The sequence below is a fragment of the Dendrobates tinctorius genome, unplaced genomic scaffold (genome assembly GCF_039654945.1).
Source record: "Dendrobates tinctorius isolate UK_male_01 unplaced genomic scaffold, ASM3965494v1 ptg000241l, whole genome shotgun sequence".
Classification (NCBI taxonomy): Eukaryota; Metazoa; Chordata; class Amphibia; order Anura; family Dendrobatidae; genus Dendrobates; species Dendrobates tinctorius.
In genome coordinates, this window is record NW_027361908.1 from 15,946,711 (window position 1) to 15,956,988 (window position 10,278).

The 10,278-nt window shown below is 43.8% G+C and overlaps 1 protein-coding gene across 1 annotated transcript; it reads right to left on the reverse strand.

The window, feature by feature from the left end:
- Positions 1–263: 263 nt before the first annotated feature.
- LOC141060660 (uncharacterized) lies at positions 264–5,447 on the reverse strand. Its single transcript, XM_073556972.1, has 3 exons — positions 5,232–5,447; positions 4,835–4,891; positions 264–3,869 (listed from the first exon to the last, which is right to left on the reverse strand). Exon 3 carries the CDS (start codon positions 3,023–3,025, stop codon positions 1,130–1,132), a length of 1,896 nt encoding a protein of 631 aa, XP_073413073.1. The 5' UTR covers positions 3,026–3,869; positions 4,835–4,891; positions 5,232–5,447; the 3' UTR covers positions 264–1,129.
- Positions 5,448–10,278: the final 4,831 nt, after the last annotated feature.

Consider the following 10,278-nt stretch of genomic DNA (forward strand, 5'->3'; position numbering starts at 1 on the left):
CACCTAGACATTCACAGACTCTCAGACTCTCTTCTACCTCTGTCCTCCATATCTTCACTCCACAACACGGACAGTGCCACCGCTTTCTACAACGCGACCCTCACATCAGCTATAGACTCAGTCGCCCCTCTCATGCATACCTAATATGAATTTTTTGCTTTTTTTGTTACATGTATGTAATAAAATGTATTTTATATTTTAAAAAATGTATATTTTTTCATTTATTGTTATTAGAAATTTTTATTGTTTTGCTACCATTTTTATCCTATTGCGGATGTTTTATACATATATGTATATTTTTTATGTAAATTATTATTATTATTTATTGTTATAGCGCCATTTATTCCATGGCGCTTTACATGTAAGGAGGAGTATACATAAAAACAAGTACAATAATCTTAAACAATACAAGTCATAACTGGTACAGGAGGAGAGAGGACCCTGCCCGCGAGGGCTCACAATCTTCAAGGGATGGGTGATAATACAGTAGGCGAGGGTAGAGCTGGTCGTGCAGCGGTTTGGTCGATCGGTGGTTACTGCAGGTTGTAGGCTTGTCGGAAGAGGTGGGTCTTCAGGCTCTTTTTGAAGGTTTCGATGGTAGGTGAGAGTCTGATATGTTGTGGTAGAGAGTTCCAGAGTAGGGGTGATGCGCGAGAGAAATCTTGTACGCGATTGTGGGAAGAGGAGATAAGAGGGGAGTAGAGAATGAGATCTTGTGAGGATCGGAGGTTGCGTGCGGGAAAGTACCGGGAGACGAGGTCACAGATGTATGGAGGAGACAGGTTGTGGATGGCTTTGTATGTCATGGTTAGGGTTTTGTAATGGAGTCTCTGGGCAATTGGGAGCCAGTGAAGGGATTGACAGAGGGGAGAAGCTGGGGAATAGCGGGGGGACAGGTGGATTAGTCGGGCAGCAGAGTTTAGAATAGATTGGAGGGGTGCGAGAGTGTTTGAGGGGAGGCCACAGAGCATGAGGTTGCAGTAGTCAAGGCGAGAGATGATGAGGGCATGGACTAGGGTTTTTGCAGATTCTTTGGGTGAGGAAGGAACGGATTCGTGAAATATTTTTGAGTTGAAGTCGGCAGGAAGTGGAAAGGGCTTGGATATGTGGTTTGAAGGAGAGATCAGCGTCAAGGATTACTCCATTCTATGAGCTGTCCCAGGCCAAAGGTGTAAATAGAGAACAGCAGGGGCCCAAGGACTGAACCTTGTGGGACTCCGACAGATAGGGGGCGAGGTGAGGAGGTGGTGTGTGAGTGGGAGACGCTGAATGTCCGGTCTGTTAGGTATGATGAGATCCAGGATAGGGCCAAGTCTGTGATGCCGAGGGATGAGAGGGTCTGTAATAATAGGGAATGGTCCACTGTGTCAAAGGCAGCCGACAGGTCCAGGAGGAGGAGGACAGAGTAGTGTCTCTTGCTCTTGGCGGTTAAGAGGTCATTGGTGACCTTAGTAAGGGCAGTTTCAGTGGAGTGGTGTGACCGGAAGCCAGATTGTAAGCGGTCGAAGAGGGAGCAAGAAGAGAGATGGGAGGACAGTTCAAGGTAGACGTGTTGTTCCAGTAGCTTGGAGGCGTAGGGGAGAAGTGATATAGGGCGATAGCTAGATACAGAGGATGGGTCAAGAGAGGGCTTTTTGAGGATAGGTGTGATGGAGGCATGTTTAAAGCTTGAGGGGAAAACACCAGTTGTTAGTGATAGGTTGAAGAGATGGGTTAGGGTTGGGATGAAGACTGTGGTGAGGTTTGGTATGAAGTGGGATGGGATTGGGTCGAGTGCACAGGTGGTGAGATGTGATCTTGAGAGTAGAGTGGAGAGCCGATCTTCTGTAATGGTGGAGAAGTTGGTTTTGAAGGTGGAGGGCTGGGAAGTCAGGAGGAAGGGCTCTGGGGGTTGTTGACCAAAACTGTCCCTGATGTTATCAATTTTCTGCTTGAAAAATGAGGCAAAGTCTTCAGCTGAGATGAGTGGGGAGGGAGGAGGTGCTGGGGGGCGGAGGAGAGAATTGAAGGTGTTGAATAACTGTTTAGGGTTGTGAGACAGGGAGGATATGAGAGATGAGAAGTAGGTTTGTTTAGCTGTGGCGAGTGTGGTCTTGAAAGTAGTGAGGGACTGTTTAAATGCGATGAAGTGCTCGTTGGAGTGGGATCTTTTCCATCTGCGCTCAGCAGCCCTGGAAGCTCGCCTCAGCTCTTTGGTCAGGCTGGTGTGCCAGGGCTGTCTGTTGATTTTGCGAGTTTTGGTATGTGTAAGTGGGGCAGCGGATTCCAAAGCTACAGCTATTGTGGTGTTATATAGAGCAGCAGCGTCATCTGCATTGTGTAAGGAACTTATATCTGTGAGAGGGAGAAGGGATTCAGAGAATGAGTGTAGGTCAAGGTGTTTAAGATTCCTGTGAGGGTGTGAAAGTTTGTGGGGTGGGGATTGTAGACATGGAGTGAAGAGGGAAGAGAATGTGAGCAGGTTGTGGTCAGAGAGAGGAAGAGGTGAGTTAGAGAGGTTAGATAGGGAGCAGAGGCGGGTGAAGATGAGGTCCAGTGTGTGGCCATCTTTATGGGTGGATGTAGAAGACCATTGAGTGAGGCCGAAGGAGGAAGAGAGATAGAAGTTTAGTGGCAGCCGAGAGGGAAGTGTCAATGGGGATGTTGAAGTCGCCCATGATGATAGTAGGGATGTCCGTGGAAAGGAAATGAAGTAACCAGGTGGTGAAGTGGTCAAAGAAGGTGGTGGCTGGCCCTGGGGGGCAGTAGATGACAGCCAGTTGGAGGTTGGAGGGGGAGTAGATGCGCACAGAGTGCACCTCAAAGGAAGGGAGGGTAACAGAGGGTGGCAGTGGGATTGGGGTGAAGGAGCAGGTATCTGACAGGAGAAAACCAACTCCTCTGCCATGTTTGCTGCTGGGGCGGGGGGTGTGAGAAAGGTGGAAGCCGCCATACGAAAGTGCAGCAGGAGAGGCTTTGTCAGAAGGGGTGAGCCAGGTTTCGGTGATGGTGAGGAAGGAAAGTTTGGTAGTGACAAAAAGATCATGGATGTAGGAAAGCTTGTTGCAGACAGAGCGAGCGTTCCACAGAGCTCCTGTTAGTGGGACTGGGGAAGCGGGGGCTGGGTGAATGGGTATAAGGTTGGAGAGGTTACGGAAGGTTGTGATAGAGCGTGGATGGGAGGTAGAAATGACTGTGGGAATGTGGTGAGGAGGACCAGGATTTGGAGAGATATCACCAGCAGTGAGAAGGAGCAGAGAAAGTGTTAGCAGGTGGGAGCAGGAGAGGGCATGAGGGGGCTGTCTGTGTTTGGAGACAGAGGATTGTATGTTAAGGAACAGTTTTCAGGCGGAGGTGAGGTGGATGGGGAGGATTGAAGAAGAGATGAACAGTTCCTTACTAGGAGTAGGGATTAGGGGAATTAGCAGAAAGTGGAGGATTATTGGGGTGAAAATGAAAACAAACAGAAACATTGTTTACAGTGACTGTACAGTTACCTTCAGTTCCCTTCTGGTTCAATTCTGGTTTTAATTCTTAAATTAATCTTCATACTTCTAGAACACACTTATAGGAAATCACACTGCAGACTGAAGTCTTTATGCAGACTTGTGCTCTGCAATATATGTACAACTAAGTGCAGTCAGGTTTGAAGCAGAGAGGAGTGGTCTCTGCTCATCTTGGCCAGACAATTAAGAGTGGACCAGATGTATATGATCAAGCCATAGTAAACAAGGTCATAAATAACACTGGGGTAAGCTGGGGTTAGCTGAAAGGCATACCATGTGAAAGCTAGGTGCAGAGGCAAGTCTATGTGCAAAGCTGGGTGATGCACTGTGTGCCCTTCATAGACAGACAGCAGGAGAGCAGGAGAGCTGGGTGGATGGACATATCTGTCAGAAGAATAGAGATGCTTGTTAGAGTGCGATGGTGGCAGGTAGCAGGGCATAGTCTGTATACATCCTTCTGGTTTTAATTCTTAAATTAATCTTCACACTTCTAGAACACACTTATAGGAAATCACACTGCAGACAAATTCTCCCTCTTCCTTCTGATTGTACAAGATCTCTGGGGAACATTTTTTTATTTTTCATTTTTTCACACTGTAACTGGGCCATCCATACAAACACCAGTTACAGGGAAAAATAGCTCCCTGTGCCTAGGACTTTGAAGCTCTGTTATGCCAGCAGAGGCCTGGCAATCATGTAATCGCCTGGTCTCATAGAAGCATCAGAAATGCTGATGTTCCAGTTTGTTGCCTAGTGCTCACTGAGCGTTATCTCGATAGCAAAGTAGATGTAATGAATGAATTTTGTCTTCTCCACAATGGCCCCGGCTATGTTTAACAGTTGAGGGAATGGACCTGCACCTGTTAGATTGCAGGACCAGCAGCTCTATCATGGCGCACGGCTAAATTTACGGCACTTGGTCGTAATTTAGTTAATTGAGTTGTCCACAATCAATAAAATGTAGGCTAATGGGGGAGAATAACATATTATTAATTGCCCAGTCTTTGGTTACTTTGCTGCAGCAATGACATCCCGTCAACACGTGACTGCTACAGTCAATCACTGGCCTCAGGTTGGAAACAAAGACTGACAAAGTGCACTGAGGTGGCAACTGTGGAGCAATGGGTGTTTTAACAGGTACAGTAATTAATGCTTCTTTCGTTACTCAATGACATTCTAGCCCTCCAATAACCATTTTTTTTCATCCTGAACAACTTCGTTATAGGACTAGTCAGGCTTTACTCCACTCACTTCCACATCTAGACTTGAGTTGGGCAGGTGACATCACTTTTACTGATACTTGCCAAGACTTGTGCAGTTGGATGGGTTATCCCATCCTAATAACTAACCCTTGAAATGGTCTTGGGTTCCAAAAACAGTTATTTGAGATCTTCAATTACGCGGGCCTTTAAAAAAAAAAAAAAAGTAGAAAATAAAATCTGCAATTTTTATGTTTTGAATGGATTGGCCATTATTTTAAAGCCCCAAACACATGCATTTAAGTAGAAAAAAATTGTAAAGTGGGAATATTTTTTTTATTTTTTCTTTAGGTTAAATACTTGTGTTTGGGGCTTTAAAATAATATCTGCAATTTGATTCTATTGAAATGTTTGCAATATTTGGGTTGTATAACCCCTTTGTTGCAATGTTTATTGTTGGTTGCAGAATCAGGTAATTGACAATCTGTCAGTCAGATCTCTATGACAGTGATTTTGTACCTCTTTTCTATTTAGCTTTTCCTCTCACCTCCTCTATGGCCATAGGCCGGGGTCTGCTCCTCTCCCCTGTCAGGGACATTTGCAGTGACGTAAGACTCCTGCAGGGAACATTGACCTCCTGTTTCTACCTAGAGCTTAGAAGGATTCAGCTAGTCAGTGTTTAATCACATGACGTCATAGACCTATTGGAAAAGAGAAGAATTATCTGGGTAGAAAGGCAAAATGATCAATTGTAAGTGCACAGTGCTGTATAATATGATGATTGCAATATATTAAGAGGATAACAATTTTGAAGAGATTGCTTCTCTAAGTTTTAAATGCCTGAGCTAAAATTAAAGACTGATACTGTAATTTGTGCTATGCCGGGCTTTATAAGACAGCAAACAGAAAACATAAAACTCTGTTGCCAGTGGCATAAATAGAAGAGGTTGCTCCTCTCTATAAAGAGCTCTGCCAACTCTCTTTCACTCTCTTTCCAGCATCTGGTAATAGCACAAATGGAGCGGAGTTAAACACCTGCTTCACTGCATGTGCCCACTGCATGGAGTTTCACCCATACTGCATGACTATTCCCTGGAACAGAACCTCGCAGGTGACTCTGCATATAGTATGCTGTGGGAGATAACTTATTTTTAATATAATGTGGCACAATGATACATTTGAATAATAAATTAAAGACTGGGTACAATACCATGGTGATGGTGGTTAAGATCCCTTTAAAGTTTTAACTGTAAGGTTCCATGTTTAACAATACTTGGTCAATTATCCTGGAAGGGTTTTGTGATCTTACAAAATGGGTCTGCTTTATTCTCAGAAATAGCATTGTTCTTGCCTATGATCTTTATCAGTTATTGCTGCTTCACCCCGACCAGAATAGAACTGGGCTGCAGTACCAGGCATTGCCCATAGACAGATGTGGCACTAGGTTTGGTAAGAAATGAAATCTGAAAGCTGTCATCACGCCTCACACTATATTTGGACTAGTTTGACTTTGACAATACCTATACAGTTTATCACTGCATAATAGTTAACTTACGCTAAACACACAGTGCTATTAAGTTTGATTCTGGACCCCATGTGTTCTCCAAAAGTCTCAGATTCCTGATAAATGAATTCCCTGTTTTAAACCAAGATTGATCAATTCACTTGGAATGTGAAACTGACCTGTTATGTATCTGGGTGGCCTCTGCTATCATATGCAGGGGCACTGTTGTGCACCATTAAACTCAGGTTACACACCATGTGAGGTAACACGCCGTTTAAAAACTGAACAGTTGGAAACCACTTGGTTCTTCACTATACTTCTCTCTAAAGAATGTTTCCTACTGTTTTATAGGGGCTTTTCATCTAGAGGGAATCTCTCGTGGAGTGGTGTCAGGATGTCAGATTGTATCAGAGATCAGTTTCATGTTGTACATCCATTCGATACACTTTTAATAGATAGCGACAATGAAAGAAAACAGTTTTCTTTCATCTGATTATTTCATTTTCTTGTACTAGTCTCATTTTAAGATAATCATGTTAAAAAACTGAATAAAACACTTCAGAGTCAAAATAAAGTTCCTTCAGTGAAAAAAAGATATTCACATATTGCACCATGACAGCACGGTGGCTCAGTGATTAGCACTGTAGCCTTGCAGTGTTGGGAACCTGGGTCCAAATCCCACCAAGGACAACATCTGCAAGGAGTGTGTATGTTCTTCTCATGTTCTCCTGTTTCCTCTCACACTCCAAAAACATATTGATAGGGAATCTAGGTTGTGTGCCCCAATGGATGATAATGTCTGTAAAGTACTGTGGAATTAATGGAGTTATACAAGAGAGTTAAATAAATAAAATAAAGATTTTACCAAACTTTAGTGGCACTGGGAAGATGTACAATAGGTTCCTCTGCTAGTCAAGAAACAGCTGCCAGTGACAAAGCAGCACTTCTCATGGCCGCAAACCTTTCTCAGGTGAAGACACAGTGATAGACTTGACCCCTGTAAGGCAGCGGTAGCACCGTACGCAGTGAAGAGGCAGTGACCCACAAAGTTCATACATAAAAGTCTCTTTAACGTCTTATCTTCACACAGAAAGGTTCCAATCCACACAAATGCATATAACTTCAGTGCATATTATCAGCGTTCAATTCACACCAGTTCATAGTACTACCTAGTACACAGCATCCTTTAGATTACAGTCACTACACATGCTAGTCCTCCACTGACTAGTTCCCGTGGGTGTCCTGCACCACTGTATCACAGTCTCTACTCACAGCTGTACACAGTCCTCAATATCCTCCGGGTCACCGCCAGGCACCATATCCATCTGTTTGCTGCCGTTAGACACGCTAGTCCTTTATTCGGGAACAGGATATCCACCTCCAGTTCACCTCCGGGCACAGGACATCCACCTCCGAGACCAGTCACTGTGGATGGCAGCACCACTGTTTATGCTGTGGGTGCCAGGCCTATTGGCTACACTCTGTCCTGTGCTCTGCACACCAACTGCTCTGCACAGCAACAAGCACCAACTCACTCTTGCCCTGACACACCAGAGACTCACTCAACACTCACTTAACCCTTTCCTGCATGGTTTTTAACACAACAACCTGTGACTTTCAGCCACATGGAAAACCTGGGTCTGGAAAGGAACAGACTGCACAAACTACTATCATACTGCAATCTGTTTCATATACATCCAGAGCAGGTTTTCCGTACCTCTGTCTTGGTCACTAAGATGTCAAAGACTAACACTTACTTTTATTATCAGTCTGCATTGCAGTCACAGCACTGCCCGTTTCTGCCATGCACACCTATGGCCTTCATACGCCTCCATTTACATCCTAGGGAGAGCACACAGCGACCCCTACCTGTGACATCGGTCACTGCTTCCCCATTGCAATCCCAGCTATGCCTGTGACCACAATACATCCTCATAGCTTCAAAACACCTCCGTGCGTATCCTGGGGAGAACATACAGCGCCCCCTAGCTGTAACAAGGGTCATTGCCTCACAGCCCCTAAATGCCCTTAAGGCCAACCTAGGCCATGGACAAGGGCTCGGCAATCGGGGTGTGGGTGGGTGTATATGCAGAAGAAATAACAACCAAATAATTACACATTTTTTAGTATTATATTGAAAAGGCCATAGGAAATGTTTTTTGTATATATACTAGTTGAAGAGCCCGGCGTTGCCTGGGCATAGTAACTAAGTGTGGTTAGTTACAACAAATTATAATGATTATATTGCACATAAAAACATTTCACGTCATATATTCAACACTACAGATTTGCAATGCAAATTAACTAAATGATTACCCAAGAAACATGTCACTACTTCTGTATTTTTCTTCCACTCGTGGTTTAGGCTTATAAATACTGAGGTAAAATACTGACCAAATACTGAATGCGTGAATGTGGCCTTATTCACAGCCTCCACCTGCAGCGCCTCACTCTTCTCTATACACAGTCTCATACTGCAGGAGCACCTCACTTCTCTCACTTTCCCATCATGCCTCTCATCCCCCCCCCACATCTCTCATTTTCCCCATCACATCACTCATTTTCCCGCTCACATCACTCATTTTCCCCTCACTCCTCTCATTTTCCCCCTCACACCTCTCATTTTCCCCTCACACCTCTCATTTTCCCCTCACTCCTCTTATTTTCCCCTCACTCCTCTCATTTTCCCCTCATTCCTCTCATTTTCACCTCACACCTCTCTTCTCCTCACATATGCACAGCAACTTCCTGTTATGAGTACAGTAATCCATGAGGCTCCTACTTTTCCCTTGACGTCATGCCTAAAGGAGTAACTCCATTCTAGATATGGTCGGTGCTAGATGTGTCCTGTGCCTGCTACACACTGATACTCTGAAGGCGGCAGCCCTGATTGTAGCTCGCAGTGGCTGGGACATCGCAGTCAGTGAGTTTTGCAGGGTGGCTTTCGAGGTGAATGTGTATGCGCCCGTGTGCGCTAACAACGTGGAGTGAGTGTGGCTATGCTAGGTGGGTGGGGCTATGTGGAGTAGGCGTGGCTTGATACATTCACACACATATATACACTCAGCTTTATACATAGATTTTCATCGATATACATTAACCCCTTAGTGACAGAGCCAATTTGGTACTTAATGACCAAGCCAATTTTTACAATTCTGACCCCTGTCACTTTATGAGGTTAAATCTCTGGAACCCTTCAATGGATCCCACTGATTCTGAGATTGCTTTGTCATGACATATTGTACTTCATAGTTGTGTTAAAATTTCTTCAATATGATGCGTTTATTTATAAAATAAACAGAAATTTGGCAAAAATTTTGAAAATTTTGCAATTTTCAAACTTTTAATTTTTGTGCCCTTAAATCATAGAGTCATATCACACAAAATAGTTAATAAATAACATTTCCCACATGTCTACTTTACATCAACACAATTTTGGAAACATTATTTTTTTGTTAGAATGTTATAAGGGTTAAAAGTTAACCAGCGATTTCTCATTCTTTCAACAAAATTTACAAAACCATTTTTTTAGAGACCACCTCACATTTGAAGTGAGTTTGGTGGGTCAATATAACAGAAAATACCCAAAAGTGACACCATTATAAAAACTGCACCCCCTCAAGGTGCACAAAACCACATTCAAGAAGTTTATTAACCCTTCAGGTGCTTCAAGATAACTAAAGCAATGTGGAAGGAAAAAATTAACATTTTACTTTTTTCCAAAAAGTGAACTTTGGAACCAAACTTTTTTATTTTCACAAGAGTATGAGGAGAAAATGAACCACAAAATTTGTTGTGCAATTTCTCTTGAGTATGTCGATACCCCATATGTGGGGTCTATTGGACCCGCTGAAGCGTCAAGTATGTGAAATGGCCGTCGTCCGTCTTTGTTCCCCGCATGCCTCTGCACATCTGCCCAGTCAGCCTTTGTCCACACCATGTATGGTAAAATAAAGGACTCTGGTCACACAGCAATCCGGTGAGTGCCGCATTTCATTTCTGCTTTATCCTTGATACACTTTGAAAAGTGACAACATTTTTGCGCATCTCAAAGTTGTTCGCTCAGTCTGAGCCAGATACACCAAAGTGG

Coding starts and splice junctions, on each gene's coding strand:
- LOC141060660 (XM_073556972.1), bottom strand. CDS start 3,025: ATGATCTTTTTGTCACTACCAAACTTTCCTTCCTCACCATCACCGAAA.